General features: G+C 45.6%; 1 protein-coding gene across 2 annotated transcripts in view; it reads right to left on the reverse strand.

Moving 5' to 3' along the window:
• The window catches only part of cblb (Cbl proto-oncogene B, E3 ubiquitin protein ligase), a 43,958-nt gene that overhangs the window by 15,587 nt on the left and 8,504 nt on the right, over positions 1–19,867 (reverse strand). For both annotated transcript variants that reach the window (XM_030361551.1, XM_030361550.1), the window contains exons 4-10: positions 15,076–15,222; positions 13,683–13,839; positions 11,489–11,610; positions 9,524–9,661; positions 8,645–8,732; positions 7,900–8,031; positions 671–874 (exon numbers count right to left, since the gene is read on the reverse strand). In XM_030361551.1, the coding sequence (XP_030217411.1) occupies positions 671–874; positions 7,900–8,031; positions 8,645–8,732; positions 9,524–9,661; positions 11,489–11,610; positions 13,683–13,839; positions 15,076–15,222 (988 nt within the window). The remainder of the gene's footprint in view (positions 1–670; positions 875–7,899; positions 8,032–8,644; positions 8,733–9,523; positions 9,662–11,488; positions 11,611–13,682; positions 13,840–15,075; positions 15,223–19,867) is intronic.

Raw genomic sequence — 19,867 nt, forward strand, 5'->3', positions numbered from 1 at the left:
TGACTGAGGGGCGGAGGAGGAGAAGTTGGGTGGGGGCGGCCGTCTGCTTTGGCAGGCGCCGTCTCGTCTCTGATAAGAACATCTCTCCCAGACGTCTTCATTAGTCGGCTAATAGAAATTCTGTTTGTCGTGCAAATCCTTTGCCGCGTGTTGAAAATTGTTTTTGACGAAAATATTCGCAGCATATTATGCTCTGGTCGTAGTAGAATGAATATTGGTTCCTTCCTGAAAAGTAATGGATCTCCTTCCTTGATTGGTTTCAACCAACTTCACGAAGCTAGCCCAAATCTCGCAATCCGCTTATTGATTATAGATATTAAAATTAGATATTCATATTGAGATATTAGTCTAGACACCGGCAGCATTACGCCCAAAAAAAGGGTTTAGCGCTTCCGCGAGCCGGGTCGCATTGGACACTTCTACCGCGGCTCCCTTAAAACAACAACATTAACGCTCCTATGGAATACTTTCTACTTGAACGGTTACAACCCCTACGGCCTAAAGATGTCTAATTAGGAAACAGGGCACTCTGGATGCACCGGGCTGGAGCTGGTCCCATCTGTTGTAGAACAAGGGTGACAGACAAAGCCTCACAACAAACCCTCGACCCTCCCGGCCTTAGCGAGCTGGCTGCACAGAACCTAAGTATTCTGACCCCCTCCCCCATTACCTTCCTGATGTTGGCCAGTCCGTTCATGACCAGGCAGTCGTCCAGGCGGTCGTCCTCGTCGTCCAGCTCCAGGGCGGGACAGCTGAACTGGTCCAGGAAGAAGCAGCGGGCGCCCTCGTTGCGCGGGTCAAAGGGGTCCACGATGATGGGCTCAGTCCCCTTGATCTCACAGCGGCAGAACGGACAGCCCTGGCCGTCTGACTCCTGGTACCAAAGCACGCACATAGACAGAAACACACACACACATGCACGCACATGCACATGCATGCATACACATAGACATAAACACACACATACACATGGACAGAAACACACACATAGACAGAAACATATATACAGTCACACACACGCACACACACACACACACACACACACACACACACACACACACACACACACACACACACACACACACACACACACACACACACATCAACATAAACACATACACAGAAAGACACGGATACACGCATACAGACACATAAACAGGCACACACACACAAACAGAAACACAAATACACACACACACAAACGGATAAGATGATTGATGATACTCCAATCCCATAATTTAAAAAAGATTACAATGATTAAAAAATCTCCATTGATTTGTGGTTGCTATAATTAAGACAAATTATCTAACTTGACAAAGATACGCACTGACTCATTTTCCTCCACTTAACCACAACATCTGACACCTTGCTATTTGTGCTGTTTATCGATATGTATCAAATTAGTTTTAAATCGTACACAGCCAAACACGCACACACACACACACACACACACACACACACACACACACACACACACACACACACACACACACACACACACACACACTTATACTGACATCCCCACTCCCAGCAAGATGATGGCAGACAGATGCCGGGTACATTTATATAAATGATAGATGACATTCATGTTTTTTTGTTGCGTGATTGATAACAATGTGCTGAACATGGTTTGTGTCGCTGCGGCGGCATGTGGAAGCCATTAGGAGACCAGAGAGAGAGAGGGACTGGTCTGGTTCCAATCAGCTGGCAAGACGATGGGGAACTACTGGGCTCCACGCGTGTTCACCGACCCTGCCCGGGCCGCGCACGTCCCTCATGCGCGCCCACCCAGGTGAATGTGCACGGAAGAGTGTGCACGTCTCCACGATAAAAGGCACGATGTGGCCGCATGTGACTGTGAGGCAAGTAGGAATGGGCCAGACCTCGTGGCTCCTGATGTGTGTGTGTGTGTGTGTGTGTGTGAGTCTGTCTGTCTGTCTGTCTGTCTGTCTGTCTGTCTGTCTGTCTGTCTGTCTGTCTGTCTGTCTGTCTGTCTGTCTGTCTGTCTGTCTGTCTGTCTGTCTGTCTGTCTGTCTGTCTGTCTGTCTGTCTGTCTGTCTGTCTGTGTGTGTGTGTGTGTGTGTGTGTGTGTGAGTCTGTCTGTCTGTCTGTCTGTCTGTCTGTCTGTGTGTGTGTGTGCTGTGTGTGTGTGCTGTGCGTGATTTTATGTGTGTGTGTGTGTGTGTGTGTGTGTGTGTGTGTGTGTGTGTGTGTGTGTGTGTGTGTGTGTGTGTGTGTGTGTGTGTGTGTGTGTGTGTGTGTGTGTGTGTGTGTGTGTTTGAGTGTGAGTGTGTGTATGTAGGAGAGTGACTTGTGTGTGTGTGTTTGTGTGTGTGTGTCTCATGATTGGAATATAAAAGGGATTTTGGAGGAGAGAGTTCTGTCACAACATCTCTCTGACTGGATGGAGGGGAGGGATGGAGGGATGGCGGGATGGGGTGGTGCTGGTGGTGGTGGTGCTGGTGGTGGGGCTGGTGGTGGTGGTGCTGGTGGTGGTGGTGGTGGTGGTGGTGCTGGCAATCAAAGCCAGACCATGTTTACTCAGAACAAAGGCTGCAATTGAAGACGCACATGTGGTTGGGACGGTGAGGGTGTGTGTGTGTGGGGGGGGGGTGGCTTGGCGGGTCGTGGGGGCAGAGGGTGTTTGAAACAAGATCCTAACAAGGCCAGAGATGGGAAGGAGTGGGAGGTTAAAAGAGAGGTGGTTGAAGCCAACACACACACACCCACACACAATTACATTACAGGCCAAAGGCATGACTAAGCAATACGGGAAGACATTCTTTAGCGACACAAATAACAATGCCCCCCCTCTCCTTTTGTTTTGTTGGCATTGATTGGCTCCCTGACATGTCTGCCATGGTTTGACCACCAGCAGCAGATTGAGAGCAACTTCATCAGTCACATTACAACAAAATCATGGCCTCGTTGGCCGTTGCCAGATTTGTAAAGATATTGACGCATGACTTGGCGACGTGGTGGCGGCTTGCGGTGAGATCTAGTTCCTGTTACTGTAAGTCTCATCTGGGATCAAGCAGCCCTACTCTTCTATAGCGGAACAGGACTGCACAAGCTAAGCCTTGTTTGCATTTTGTCATGGTGATATTCTACCAGAGAGAAACTGTTTCGAGAAAGGCCTTTTTTTTAAGATTGATATGCTTTTATGATATAGTGAGATAGACAGGGAGGTATGGGAGATAGAGGAGAGGACAAGCAGCAAAGGAACACGGGCAGGAATTGAACCCGGGTTTGCTACGATCACAACTGAGCCTTAATGGTACACACGCTACCTGATGGGCCCAACGGGGAACCATCCGGAAGGACTTTAATTGTAAAAACTATATTATCTACCCGTCAACAAGGTATTGATTGGAAACATTTCAAACACCCTCTAAGAACGCCGATGTCTGATGATTCCGATGATTTAGTTTGTCTTCCCACAAGATTACTAGTGCTGGCCAAGTTAAGGTTGTTAATGTCTATCACGCGGTTACAGGTCACCGCCTCCAGCAGCACGATTAGTTTATATGCGACGAAAGACGAAAGTGAAACGTCATCCAGATCACATCATAGCGCCTCTCAGACTTTAGACTTTAGACTTCTGATTTGTGTGACCACATTATGCCAAAACCCAACGGACAGTGTTTAAACCAAGTCAGAGCGGATTGGCCAAGGGATGCTTTGTCGCCGTCTTCTTCTTATTGAGCTCCTGATAAAAGTATAGAAATAGAATAAGCTAAAAATAGAAGAAAGAAAAAATAATGTAAATCGTATATGATCGCGACACACTCATGTTCCACACCTGGAACGATGCTTTGAGGGGCTTGAGGCATGCCTCATTTGTTACTGAGCCCCACTTAGAACTTTGAACCCACCAATGATGGAGATGGGGGAGATGGGGGAGGGGTCAAAGATCAAACGGGATCAAACAGCGTCATTACCGAGAACAGGATGTGGAACAAACGCACATCAGCAGCCAGCTGTTCCTCACTGAGCGAGCGTCGGGCTGAGGGAGGGGCCAAGAGTCTATATAGGCTACCCTCGCTCTATGTATAGAGACACAGAGATGTAGGGGGGGGACGTAGAGATGGAGAGAGGGAGACAGAAAAATGGAGAGAGACACAGAGAGATGGAACGAGAGTGATGGTAAAGGAGAGAGAGATGGAAAGAGAGCAATAGAGAGAGAGAATGAGAGAGAGAGAGAGAGAGAGAGAGAGAGAGAGAGAGAGAGAGAGAGAGAGAGAGAGAGAGAGAGAGAGAGAGAGAGAGAGAGAGAGAGAGAGAGAGAGAGAGAGAGAGAGAGAGAAAGAGAGAGGGAGGGAGGGAGGGAGGGAGGGAGGGAGAGAGAGAGAGAGAGAGAGAGAGAGAGAGAGAGAGAGAGAGAGAGAGAGAGAGAGAGAGAGAGAGAGAGAGAGAGAGAGACAAAGACAGAGATAAAAGGAGGCAGAGAGGTGTAGAGGGTGTGAGACAGAGAGAAAGAGAGAGAGAGAGCGGGGGAAGGACTGAGTACATGAGAGAGAGGAGATGAAAGAGGGAGAGAGAGAGACAGTGAGTGACAAAGAAACCGAGAGACGGGGGAGCGCACGAGAGAGAAAGAGAGAGAAAGAGAGAGCAAGAGAGCCCCCTCTCACAGGGTACCACCTGGTCGGGTGACTCACAGAATCCTGAAGCAGGAGAAAACAGTAACTTGGTCATACCTTCTCACCCACGCACTGACACACACACACACACACAAGCACACACACACACACACACACACACACACACACGCACATACACACCACTGGTTTAACACCCACTCCCAGCCAGTGGGAGCCCAGTGGACCCCTGTAGCAGCGGGGGGCAGGGCTTTCGTGGGCCCCTTACCAAAACAGGAAGCGTGACAGAGAAACAAAACTCTGTTTGTGTGGGCGTGACTGACATCCACTCTTGTGAGGAGGTTTACAGACCAGAGAACAGCTCACACACCCTCTCTCTCACACATACACACAGACAAACACTTCACCTCTTCTGCATGACGGCTGGAAATCATGACAATCTCATAAAAGCAGTAAAATCACACACTGTTGCCAACCTATGTGTGTGTATTTGTTTGTAAGTGAATGTATGTTTATGTGTATACTGTATGAGTTTGTGTGTGCGTGCACGTGTGTGTGTGTGTGTGTGTGTGTGTGTGTGTGTGTGTGTGTGTGTGTGTGTGTGTGTGTGTGTGTGTGTGTGTGTGTGTGTGTGTGTGTGTGTGTGTGTGTGTACATGACATCACTGCCATTGGCTCGTGTGGCACATTGTTGTGTTGCAATGAAAGCGAAGGGAACATTAAAAAAACAAATGTTTTTTTTCGGCTCAGTTTAGTAATTTTGACTAGGGCTGTAACACTTTGGCCAGCTGCCAAAATAACCTTGCTATAGAGCCAGGACTGGGAGAGCCAGCACACTGCCAGGCTTGCCTACCATCTGAGGGAGTGCGTGCTAGTGCGTGTGCACGTGTTTGTGTGTGTGTGTTTGTGTCTGTGTACTTGCTGCTCCATCCGCCTTAAGGAACTTTTGTTACACTCTGCTCAGAATAAAACAACACAATCCACTCAGCCAATCACTCCTGGGGGGGGGGGGGGGGAAATGAATTCCAAAATACAAGCCCTCTCTTTGATAATCATCTTTCACTTTTATGGCCATGAAACAAAGAAACAACCTTCGACCAGAGCTCTTTCTCCTGCTAACCTAAGATTTCATACTCACGAACAAACCGACTTGGGCACATTAGGGCATTAGTGTTGTTGGTTGTTGGTGGGGGGGGGGGGGGGGGGGGGGGGGGGGGGGGAGAAAGATAGAGAGATATAGAGGAAGAGCTCTTTCACGGGCCGATTGAAACGCAGATAGCCCGGCCAACCAGAGGAGAACGGGATCAAGGAGACAGGAGAGTGGAGTAGATGAGAGAGATGGGTGGATGGAAGGAGAGATAGAGGGAGAGAGAGAGAGAGAGAGAGAGAGAGAGAGAGAGAGAGAGAGAGAGAGAGAGAGAGAGAGAGAGAGAGAGAGAGAGAGAGAGAGGGATAGAGAGAGAGAGAGAGAGAGAGGGAGAGGGATAGAGAGAGAGAGAGAGAGAGAGAGAGAGAGAGAGAGAGAGAGAGAGAGAGAGAGAGAGAGAGAGAGAGAGAGAGAGAGAGAGGGATAGAGAGAGAGAGAGAGAGAGAGAGAGAGAGAGAGAGAGAGAGAGAGAGAGAGAGAGAGAGAGAGAGAGAGAGAGAGGGATAGAGCGAGAGAGAGAGACATGGCAGGAGACAGGACAGATCTCTGGATTCGTCAAGCGACTCATTAGGCGCGTGCTAATTACTGACATGCTCCAGGATCACAGTCTGAGTCTCTTTCAATAGACGTGCTCATATCAGCACGAATGCACACAAACACACACACACAAACATACATGACAAACACACACACACACACAAATACAGTGAACCCCCCCTCACACTCACACACACACACACATACACACACACTCACCTCACAAACACACACACACATGCATGCACGCATACAGGCGAGCCCAGACACACACACGTTCTAGTTTTTCACTTCCGTCCCAAATTGATATATGGAATCTGATTAGGACAGACGCAAAGACTCATGGGAGAGAGAGGCAGGCAGACAGGGATGAATGGAGCTGTGGAGGAGCCCCACAGCTCCACAGCTCTGCACTCTGAATGCTGAATACAACAGTGTTTCCATGACACACAAGATGCATGTTTAATAGCCTTTTTACATTATTTTCCTCATTGGCAGGATGCGATGCACGTCTTTGTATCTGCACATGGGTCGTCCAGGGAGTTAAGCTCTCAACTTTTCGCCTGGGAGTCGAACATCCCCCATCAGCTCATATATTGCATGTGCTTAAAATAAAACACTGCAAGATGCTTTGGATAAAGAGTCTACTTTATGAATGTACCAATAAGACGCGTGCCTGAAATGTCGGGAAAGGCGAGGTTTGGTAGGATTCAAAGTGTAGTCAAAGCAACATGGGAGATATATATATACGACGCTGAAGAATTAGAGGAAGTGCGAATTGAATTGTTGTGTTGCAGCGATAACAAGCATAAAGCATTTGTCACACTAAGGACCCAGCAGCTCTATTCAAACGGATACAAGTCTGAAAAATGTGCATGTTTTAGCATTCAATATTTATGGGAAGTAGTTTGTAGTTGGAGGCGATGTTCAAATTGGCTCACTTGGTCCCTTATTCCCTCTATAGTGAACAACATATAGTACACTATTTAAAGAATACCTTTAGGGGGAATTGGAACACTAATTGTGGCTTGCAAATCCATTGCTGTAAGGTGTATGGGCCTCACAGACAAGCTGAACAAGGGTCATCAATCATAAGTCCTACGTGACAGGTTACCTTCCTTGGAGACGACCTAGCCAAAAGCAGCTGTAATGTTATTGCGTGAAAAGTTGCCTCACAATCACTGTGCAAAAAATAGAGCAGAATGATGTTTGTTTTGGGGAAAAAACTACAATCGTACGTCATGTAACTGGCACTCGTTTTGAATGAGGGACCATTTGGAACACGTTTTAAATATTATTAAGGAATTCAAAGTGTATTACATGATCCGAAGCTAGTAAGCAGCAGCTACTGCAACTCTGCAAGTCAATGAGGCTTACGGGAAATCTCGCGCTAACCTAGCGTGCTCCCCTTCTAGACGCACAATAAAAAATGTGGAATTCAACAAATCGTCTGAATCTGGACAAGAGAGGTGAACGCCAATTTACAGATACCTCAGCGTGTCCCCTTGAGACCCATAATGCACCAGGAAAATATGTGTACAACGGAGCACGTATTGGGCACAAGTGGACCGGGAGTGTCCACGGCCTGCTGTGGAGGGTGGGTCACCCTTCAGCTTACCTGCCAGGCGGTAAGGCAGGAGGTGCACATCAGGTGACCGCAGGGCTCAATCTTCACGTCCTTGTCGTTCTCCGCACAGATCTTACACAGCTGGAAGGTGGAGCCCATCTCGCAGTACAGCTCGTACTGCTCCTGTTGGGGGAGAAGGGAGCATTGACACACACTGTAAAGAAGCCTGCCTTACCGGTCTACGGTGCTTGTTTGAATAGCCCGTTTTGTGATTTGCTGCAGTTTGATTTGATTTGATTTTGGTGAACTTTGACCGCACTGTTGTCTGAAACTGCGTTGTTGGCTGCTGCTGCCTACCTTGACCAGGGCACCCTTGAAAACTTTAACACATTACATTTTTAATCAAAGTATCTTTTCTCTTGTTATAAAGTAAATAAAGGTTAAATAAATAAACCTATGAATTATAATATGCATGCACAACACCTGCATACACACACGTACCCACACACACACAAAAGGAAGAAAAGAATTACCAGATGCAGTGAGTGAGTCATCCGTTGACTCTGATAATTCTGTCAACAATCCTGCCTACGTTCACGGCGCATGTGCCTGGGCACAGATGGTTCTTATTGAACAGTGACACAACTGCGGGCCCAGGGTCTCTGCCTGCGCTATGAGTGTGTGTGTGTGTGTGTGTGTGTGTGTGTGTGTGTGTGTGTGTGTGTGTGTGTGTGTGTGTGTGTGTGTGTGTGTGTGTGTGTGTGTGTGTGTGTGTGTGTGTGTGTGTGATGACCACCTGAGTGACTTTGATGTGGTCGTGTGGCGTGGGCTCACACAGGTCACTGAGGTCTGGGTTGTAGCTGCGGCCGTCTGGGAACAAATAACTGCAGGAGACAAGTGATTCAGTGGGGGCTGAATGTCCACTCAAACATCCAACGTGTGCACACAGCTCAATATGTTCCTTGCAGTGGCATCTGTTATGGCTTGATAGTAAATAGCAATAATATTGAGCTACAGTGTTGCAGATTGTGTGTGTAAGGAGTATTGAGCGTTTCGGCATTCTGTGTATTAATTCAACTTTATGTCATCCTGCCGTTACCTAACAGACGTTCCCGGAGAACACTCATGACAACATCATTGGACAAAATAATTAGAAAGACTCTGCCGACAGCAGAACCAGGATGGATGGTTTCCATTGCTTTTAATGATCGTGTTTAGTTTTATTGAGCCAGACATGGCTGAAATAAGTAAACAAAATTTAGAGGAATGAAATCTCAATACAATCAATAATGGCAAAAATTGCTGACAAAGACTGGATGTAAACAGCCAACAACAAAGCATACCAGCAATTGAAAGGCAGAAAGGCTCAAAGAGTTCCCTGCTCGCAAATAGAACTAAACTAGAAAAAAATGAAACAAAAGAAAACTGAAAAGTTTTTCATTTTGGGAATTACTTTTCCTTTACATTGGTCTTGTGCCTTTCAAACACATTTTAGGAGGAAGGCCTATGCATATCAGTGTGGCCTGTCAGTCATGACCACCAATTTGCCCCTGGCCGAGAGTCGAGGACAACTGGATCAATGGGATGGAGTGAAACGTGGAGTGATGCAGTGTGGGCCTGACTGCGGGTGTAAGCGCGTGTGTGCGTGTGTAGTGTGTGCGCGTGCGTTACATACAAGCCCTCCCTGTAGCCGTCAATAAGGGCCTGGAACAGTGGCTTGTTGTTCGGGATGGTCTGCAGGATGTTCCCATCGTTGGTCACGTAGCCGATGGCCCACTGGCCCAGCCGCGTACAGCTCAGTCTGAAGATGTAGCTGGATATACACACACAAACACAATCAGTCAAAATAACGCTAATAATAATAATTATTATTTTTTTGTCATTTCGCTTGCTCACAAAAGGCTTTGGTAACCTGACAATTTATAGCAGGGTATTAATGTTTGTATCTAAAAACGACTACATTTTAATATGTTTCATGAAGGAGCAGGTAGGGGGGGGGGGGGGTTAGACTTTGCTCAAAGACGCCTACAGGCAGACTTCAGAGGCTTGGGGTTTGGACCCAGAACCTTTTGGTCTCTAACCACTACTAGACTATCCTGGAGCCGTTCATGTTACTCTGCTAGTACAGAGGTCTGTTGGTTCCATGGGGTCTGGACATCGTGTTACAGGGTGGAGCGTGAGGCAAAAGGGGCTAATGGTGTCATCAATTGAAGCCAACCTTCATGATAACATGAGATGGAGATTTAATCTAGTGAAGGAAAATGGTAGCAACACTTTGCAATATGGGCACATTCATTAACCACTCATTTGTATTAGTTTATCAGTCATAAGCAAGTGTTATTGACAGCTAACTGTCTAGTAATCATTCAGGTTTACTAATGGTGTTCATGCTAACTATGGTATTAATTCATACATTGTTTAATAGGGCTAGGGTTAGGGTTAATTCAATCCATAAACACTAACACTAACCCAAACCCCTATGCAAAGGCTATATAATAATAAATTCCTGCATTTGCTAATGTTTATTAATGCTGCCATCAATTTCAGAAAAAAACGAGACCCTAAGAAGGTCAATCTTAACAGAAATATATATTTTATTTCCTAAAAACAAGTTGATCGCAAATGTCGTGCTCATTTTAGTGGAACTTCCACGGTATCGTGTCAATACCATTCAAACCTGAGCTGGCACGACACATTCTTTCTGAGGAAGTCATAAGAGAAGACCATCTCTAATTGTGAAAGCATCTTTGGCTGCTAGAGTTTGAAACCCCTATGTGAGTGCGGCTGTGTGGTGAAGCCACCTCATTGGGGGCTGCTGCCTCCGTGGAACTCTGTACGAACGTTCCGCTTGTCAGCCGGAGAGTCACGTATACTTGCTTCTCCAGTGAATAAAACCAGCTGTGAAGATAGTGGTCTTCTATTCCGAGAGGTGGTCGAGAGGTGGCTTTTGAATGAACGTGTGTGCCTGGAACTTGCAGCTCATCATCAACGACTGATCTAACCACACACACACACACCCACTCGCATCATCACCAGGAAAGTCAGAGTGTGTGTTTGTTCCCCTATGTTGGTTCATGACTGGTGTCTTAAGAATCTGTATTCCTCATGACTGGGGTATGCCTATGATGATTCATAATTGTATTAGCCACCTACCTGTTATTTCAGACCTCCCTCAATACGCTGCTTAAGAACGTTTCATGCGTTGATGAGTCATTTATTAAGTATGTCAGCATGTGTAAAGGTTAAGGATAACTGGCCTTCAATAAGTTTAACCTTCAACGTTTTTGGAGAGATTTTGTAACAAGAGATTATGTGCTTCATTGAGTTGTCTGTGCCTGTGAAATATTGACCACTCTGTTTCAAACACTGTGGGAACATGGGATCAGATTCCCTAGCAATTCTGTTCAAATTATTCATTAATGGGTTAGGTTTAGGGGTCATTCAACCGAAACATCCTGGGTAATGCAAGCCCATAAACGCATATATACCCCCCACACACACACACACACACACACACATACACACACACACACACACACACACAAACACACACACACACACACACACACACACACACACACACACACACACATACATACACACACACACACTCTGACGCAAGCCGAAATGAACACCTCACCTTCCGGGCTTGTTGATGTATTTGTGCAGCCGGGCCTTGACTTCGTCGTAAGTGAGGAACGCCATGTAGCCCGGGTGAGTCACCGCCAGGAAATTCCAGTTCCTCAAGATGGACCCCCAAGGCTGGGAAGGTGACATGGAGAGAGGGTTAGGAGGACACACGACGCAGACATTTACACATGAGCTCGCTAGTTTGTAAACAGCACGTACACAGCTGTCCCGGGCGGAATGGCAGCAAAGCTAGCCACAAACATACATAGAAACACACACACACACACACACACACACACACACACACACACACACACACACACACACACGATGAGAGAATGTTTGCATTTTTGCTAACAAACTTCGATCCATTTTGTGGACCCACATATCCCTGGAGAATGTTTCTGTGTGGAGGAGGGTGGGGGTCGGCAAGGGAGAACTGGGGGGGCTGATCCTAGTTAATCCTGGGGGCGGCCTCTTTAGGAGGCCAGATTACCCCACACACCTTGTGTCGTCACACTATTTTTAACAAGGTCACGCAATGGATGTACGATGCACACATATGCCGATGCTATTTTTAAGATGGTTAGAACCTGATGTGATTCACATCACGGCAATATCTCTAGGTTTTTTAACCTTAAAAAACGTGCAAGGATGAAGGGATGTCTTTGATCAAGCTTGTGTCTGAAGATAGCGGATGCGTCTTCCTTGATCTTGTTAGTAGCAATCTATCAGAAAAACAGCTTGGTCGGTTGGCGGGTTTAGGGGTGTGACAGCCTTTCCAGCGTTTCCGTTTGGAACCCCTCGTGTTCAACTTATTCATCGTCAGGATATTTCATGTTTTTCGTCCCACGTTTCCTGACCACTGAATCACTCCAGATCAAGGGAAGACCCATGTCGGCATCAGAGTGTGCGTTTGTGTGTATCAGCCGAGACTTGGATTGATATCCCCTTTCCTAAAGTCAATCAAATCGCCGTTCCAACCCCACCAATCCAGGTCCTTCTACTATGCTCCTTTCTCACTTGAGGGAACGTTAATGCTGTTTGGCGTACTTAAAATTTAAGTCGACAGCTATAATTGCTGCCCTGGGAATGCTCTTCTGTACAAACACACACATTTGGAGCAGTCTGCAGTCACATTGAAGTTGGTAGAAAAAAAGGAAAACTTCCTTTCTATTTCGCTCATGGCCACAATGTAATACTGTTGATCCAAACAGACCAAAGAGAGCAGGGGATCCTGCCAAAGCACAAGCGCGCACGCTGAGGGGCCCCCAGCCGCCCACACACACACACATACATCTTGAAGCCACATGGGCCAGCAATCTGTCAAGGGCCGGACAAAAAACTAGACTCTTATAAAAGGATACAAATTTGAAAAAATAAAAAATAAAAACAAACCAAAACGCACATCCAAAAACCCAGAGCAAATATTTCAAAAATATCCAAAGCAGCAGGGGAAGTAGGAGGGGAACACACACACACATACACACAAAAACAGACAAACACATTCACATGCAAACACACACTTAAGAACGAACGCCTCTGAGGGAAAATGACATCTGCAGGCTTATTTTTTTCTTGTGTTCAATTGGTTCCGGGAAGGCACTAGTGGCACCTTGGCCGGTATTTTGAGGTATAGGGAGGTTAAGAAGCAACAACAAGCTGAGTCTTGAAGCACTAAATCTGTTATCTGGGCCAGCGTGGAGGGTGGGTGAGATGGCACTTAAAACTAAAAGCAGGTGATCGAAGTGCACGTTATGACTGCTAATAAATCGCCACTGTGGTTGGGTTAGTGTGTGTGTGTGTGTGTGTGTGTGTGTGTGTGTGTGTGTGTGTGTGTGTGTGTGTGTGTGTGTGTGTGTGTGTGTGTGTGTGTGTATGTGTGTGTGTGTGTGTGTGTCTGTGTGTGTGTGTGTGAACAGTTGGTCAGAGCCAAATGCTATCCGGCACGATACCAAGAAAATAAAACAAAAGAACAAGCATGAAAGAAGACGAGTCTGCTCTCGAAAGCCATGGGTTATTAATTCAGGTCTCATATTAATCATCCAGGGAAATTATTTTGAAAAGAATCCATTTCAAAGGGAATGTGTTTATGTTGACGATAAAGAGGACTAAATAAGTCATTTTACATGAACAAAATGTAAGAAACATGAACAAAAGAAATACAAACAATAACGATGTTTCTGAAGCTGTGCCGAACCGACCTGGAAGAGGCGTGTGAAGATGTCGAACTCGAACACGGAGATATAGTCGTTGCACGTGAGGTCGATGGTGGACTTGAGGGCCATGGCCTCCAGCCCGGAGCTGATGAGATGCACTTCGTGAAGGCACTGTCGGAAGACCTTCCATGGCACTATCGTCCTGCAGGAGAGACAGAGGTCCGGGACGTGGGTCAGTTATCAAATAGTAATCAGTCTACCCTCTTCGTTCCGCCCATCGAAAAACGAACCGTGTCTTTTTTTGTGACACAATGGTGGCCCTCCCGGAAAATCAGCTAAATTTTGCAATATCCACAATCAAACCGTAATTGTACTTCATTATTAATATCAGTCTCCAATAGTAACCATTTCTGTTTGGTTTGTTTTCTCTTTGGAGTAAAAAAGCCCTGTAGCCCTAACAATTGTCACGCGAATACATGATACGAGTCATTCCGTTCATACTCTGGTTGGCAGATGCGGTGACAGTGAAACAAGCTTTCCATACCCATTGAGGAACCGGTGATGTGATTAACTAAGGAGGTAGTCAGACAACAAAGGGGAGAAACGTTGCTATCTTCGTACCAGGTGGAACAATATGAGTATGAATGTGAAACTGGCGGCCTACAGCCTCATCCAACCAGGGGTGCTCATTATGAGCAAAACGTGCCATAATTCATGCTAATTAAGGCACACAGTAAATTTATGTAGTTTTGGTTTGACCCTGACTGTTATAAATGTTAAAAGTATTGACATAAGAATAAGCTCAACGCGTTCTATAATAAAACATAGAACTCTGAATACTGGATAAGGAAAACTATTTAGTGATTTTTCAATAGGAATCAACCAGACTGAAATAGCCCTGCGTTAAGTTTCCACTTCCGTTGCCGTACACAAACTTTTGGAGGTGTCGACAGAGAAACAAAACAAAACAATCCAGGACAAATATGGACTGTACTGCACACTGAGCACCGAGAGAATGGTGAGATGTTGTCAACACTGGCATGCTTATGAATGTGTGTGTGTGTGTGTGTGTGTGTGTGTGTGTGTGTGTGTGTCTGAATGTTTGTGTGTGCACAAACGACCGGAAGGACTGAAGTAGTGCCTTCTCATGGGTTCTACTGCTAATTGAGGGGACAAAGAGTATCTGTGCGTAGCATTGGATTTCAGCAGGGTGTGGCTGGCGGATGTGTTTGTGTGTGTGCGTGTACGTGTGCGTGTGTCGGTGCACAGCATGTGTAACTGCCCTCTTTGCAAAATAAGCATTACCACACACACACACACACACACACACACACACACACACACACACACACACACACACACACACACACACACACGTACACACACACACCCTCGTTACCTTCCTTTCTAAAAACTAAAAACATTTGGGTCACAGTACTTGTCTCCGAAGAATCTCCTCCAGAACTCTGCGGCGTCGGCCTTGGTGATGCGGAAGGTGTCTCCCTGGAAGTGTCCCCCGGGGAAGATGGCTTTGATCTCCGCCAGCATGTGGCTGAAGATCAGGGACAGTTTGGTCAGGTTTCTCCTGCAGAACCACAGAAAAGACAACAAGAACCACACACAGAGCATGACCGTTAAATTAATGAGCTCTGGTGCTCTTCTCCAATGCTTTTAAAAAATAAAAATGAATGGATTTTATGTCATGCAAACATCGTTATGCAAACAAAGAAAGAAAAAGAGAAAAATACATCAATAAGCCTAAGACCTGCAATGTCAAAATCACCCAAAAATGACAATCCTTTCCAACGAATCATTTCAAGTTGCATATCAACAATATCTTCCCCTATGTGTCAACAGTTGGTGCCAGACTTCAACGCCTGCTGTCAACATGAAGACACGAAGAAAAGTGTTTATAATATACAGTAAATATTTCAAAACTGCATTTTCCCCCTACCTAATAATCAAGGCAGAGGCAGGCTTTGATCTGTTTAGCCATACGTCTTGCTTGGCCTGGGGGTAGGAGAGGATTAGCATTGTTGCCGTTTAGACCCATACAGCATGGGACGTGTTATCTTACAGTATTATTCGCATACAGAGATGCAGAGCCCAATTCTTTGATCTTCAAGGGATTTAGCAAAGGATGTGCCCAGCATTAATTGTTTTGGCAGTTGTCTGCTTATTTCTTGATTTTTTTTTCACCGGGGTAGGAGAAGGGAATATTGTTGATTCCCTCATCCCACTGCTTTGGGCGCTGGGATTTGTCGAGCTCCCAGAGATAAGAAAACAGGCAGCTAGACACACACAAACACGCGCGTGCACGCAGAGACTAACAGACAGACAGCGGAAGAGAGCGCACAAGCAAGGCAGACGGGGTGACTTTGCCCAAGGTGTGCATGAATGGAACAAAGGGAGAATACGGGCTGCGGGGTCCTGATAACCAGCTTTGGGAGGGCAGTGTGTGTGCACACACACATGTGCACGGCGTACGACTCACACCTTGAGCACAACTTCGGACCGGCAACTTTTGGATTCTCGAATCCTTGAAAAGCCGAAAAACAAAAAAAAAGGAAGGGTGTTCGTCGGCAAGTAAAAAATAAAAAGTGTGTCTCAATCATGCAGAAAACTTTTAGCTCACTTAAACGCTACTTCCAGTCTAAATCACTCCGCATTTGGCTTGGAGGAATATAATCTGGAACATGTTGGAAGAACTTCCGAAATCACACACAAGGATACAAGTGTTGTGGATTGGGAAACAGCCAATTATGTTAATATTATCCTGTGTTGTGCCAGATCTCCACAGTAGGTCCTTAACCACATTCTGGCTATGGTATTTTAGCGTGTGCTAACGCGTTGGTTTGTTTGTAGTATCAGCATTATGCAGGGTATTCTGAAGCCTGTGTTATGCGTCTCCAACACTCATCAAATGTAGGACACGTCATCAAAAACTACGGAATTTAACTTTGACTTGTAACTTCTACAGCAGAATCCATGTTAATGTGGTGGTATTTGTCTATTGAACAAAAATGATGACAGAAGAACCCCCATTTGGCCAAAAGTCAGAATCCGACACAGTGAGTCAGAATCGGAGCACCAATGAGTCAGAATCCAAGAACAATGATAGCAAACAAACTGCAAAGAGTTTGGCAGACCGGACCATTTCGACGGCATCTCATCGCGGCCTGCAGAAGGAATTAAAATGTTTAAATTCAACCAGCAGAAAGAATTGCAACAGGTCATAGCTTTCGGCACATTTTAAATGAAAGTGCCAAGTTATGCATCGCCATGTTGTCCAAAAAATGTCCCTGACAATCAGCAAGCGCTCGAGGCAGGCTCCTTATCCTTCTGCTCACCCAGCATTGATCTAGGATTTCACTTTACAACTCCGGCTTAATTGTGCATCAAATGCACTCTGGGAGAAAGCCGAAAGCTTTGGCAGTGAATCGTGAGGTGCATGGAATAGTAGCTTGTTGTAACAAAATCAGCCCAATAAAATATTTATAACGATATATAGGCCGCAACGCTCAACCTTTAAAGGTCACTGAGCAGTCAAAGCTGGAGGTGTCTCGTCAATCGGCTCCAGGACAAAGGAAGCAGGGGAGAGAGCTGCACAGCCCAAAATATCCTCAGATCCTAGCAAGGTGGCACCAGGAGATACCACCAATAAATGACATTTGTACAGGCAAATCTACCATCCGTGAGCAATACACTGCTCTGAACATTCCCTCAATTCTTAGTGACAGGCTTAACTGATTATAATGATAAGTGAGATAATGAAGGCTATATTGAGTCAAATGAAAAATATTTCAATAAAAACGATAAAAGACAAATAAACGTAAAGAGCTGGTAAGTTGGCTGAAGGTGAAAGTTGCTGGGGGGGGGGGGGGGTGGGGGGTGGATGTGCCGGTAAGATAAGCATGGCATTTAATGAATAACAAAGCGTCATTGTTTATCGACAATAAAACCAATTAGCCTCCACAGTGAATCATGCCCTTCCAGTCATTCTCCAGTCACTTAATAGCGCTTTAATCAGTCTGGGGAATCCTGGCATTGTACTCTTACTACTGGGTCCAGCCCTGGTACCTGAACTGGGTCCAGCGCTCTCAGCACTTTCCCTTTAAAAAGAAGAGGGATGGCTGAGAGAGTAGATGAAGATGGTAACATAATGGACATTAGCTGAACGCAATCCAAGCAGAACAGACACTGAACACTCTCCTACCAATATGCAGGGGCAGGATGTTATGCATTACAACCTTTAATGAGCACAGCTCGGTAAAAGGAATCTATGAGTGTGAGGTAATCCACCTGTGCATAATTTCTGGAACAAATGAGCTGAAGTGAAACGTCCCTTTTGATCAGCGAAACAGCGAGGTGTACCCGTCGGGTAGTTTGAGTTCAGGGCCCGTTTCAATAATGTGTTTTTTTACAGGGTTTGTCCCTCCTTGTACGGTGGGACAAGCCCTATCAACAACCATTAAGAGGTCTGTGTTTGCCGCTCTATCGAGTTCTAAAAGACCCGGCACTCAAGTAACCATTCATTAGTGCTCCTAATGCTGTGTGTGTCGATTAGCAAGGCCGGTGACAGCGAGCCTAACCATTATCTAGCTAATTTCTCCCAAAGTAATGTATACATGTCCTGAATCAAACCATCAGTGATCCACAGTCCACACGCATGATTCAACTGTTCCCTTTTTTGCTCAAATTTGTCACTTCAATATTTTTAAACGGAAGGGAAGCAAAGCAAACTGAAATGACTGAATAGTCTGTTGATGGCAAGCAACACAATGATAGCATACGTGATTAGCATACGTGGCTCCATCGTGTTGCTACAGTGTTGCACTACCTTATTTCAAAGGGTGGTATAGCAAAGAGATAAAAAATAAATATTGACATTAGACTACGTGGCGCTATGATGCCGCTACTGTGTTTACAACCCCTAGCATGGCTTAAATCGAGGTAGCAAACAGCAGCCACCACATAAGATCATGGAAAATAGCTGATGTGGTTTCATCATGTTTCAGCATGTTTGCTACCTTGCCTGAATGGCTTAGGAGACATCTTCAGGGGAAAATAAAAAGTTTTGATGAAGCTAAGCTCATTTACATATATATGTTTATATATAAATCATTTCTTTATTTTTTATTCTGCCAAATGAGTTTTGCCATTCTCGTGTTGCTCTACCAGCAACAATCTCTAGAAAGATGCTAGCGTTTAGGGTAGAAATAGCGGGGCATGCACACGATACGGTAGCATCACTAAACATAACTGACAACACTGAATTTCCCTGGTAGACGTGAGCCTCAGCAGTTTTTTCTTATCACTTGCTGGCTGATTCTGGGCCTGGGAGGATTAGATGAAATTTAGCGTTTCATTCCTCTTCCTTTTTTTTAAAAAAAGGCTTCGGGAGATAGCGGCCATGACCGGGCACTTTATGCTCTTCAATTCATTAGCCCCGAGAATAAGAGGGGGTGAGAGGTGAGAGGGGAGTTGCATAAAAGGTGTATTTGTGAGAGATAACGACACATCATGACATAATTGCAAAGAGGCGTGTAGCAGGAGAAGGAAGAGTGAGCGGCTGAGTACTCCACACTCCGGCAAGTGTATTTTAGATTGTTTTTTGAGGACCAATTATAACATCAATTATTCACACAGTTGCTCAAAGTGTGTTGTTGGCAAAAAAAGAGCTATTACCACGGCGACGCTGTCCATTAAGTCAGCGAAAGAGGAGAGAGAAGGCTCTTAAAATGCTATTCATTAGGTGACCAAATCGAGGAGCGGGGAGTCGGGACGTTCTAATACGCTAATACTAAAATATTAGAGGGATAAAAAAGCTAGAGTAGAAAGGTGGGGAGAAAGCAATGTGATGATATATGCACCATTCAGGCACAACGACGGTGATTACAATTCCACATTCAATGTCCAATATCAAACGATTTACAGTTAGGACATGAGCTCCAAAAGGAACGGTCACCCACACACGCCATGGGAGTTTTATACACATTTTACATTGCAAATCAGAAGTTTACGAGTCTCACATTCATTGCACAGCAGGGTTTCGGCAAGGCACAGGTCAACAACAATGAATGAAAAGAAGAAATAAAAAAGATACACCCAGTACACCCAGTCACCCTGATCCTACCCCTGTCCCACCTCTTCCCCTTCCCCAGCAGCCCTGGATACTGACCAATACTCTTTCACCTCCCCACTTCCTTCCACACTTCCTCCACAGATGG

This window comes from Gadus morhua, chromosome 7 (genome assembly GCF_902167405.1).
Source record: "Gadus morhua chromosome 7, gadMor3.0, whole genome shotgun sequence".
NCBI classification, from domain to species: Eukaryota; Metazoa; Chordata; class Actinopteri; order Gadiformes; family Gadidae; genus Gadus; species Gadus morhua.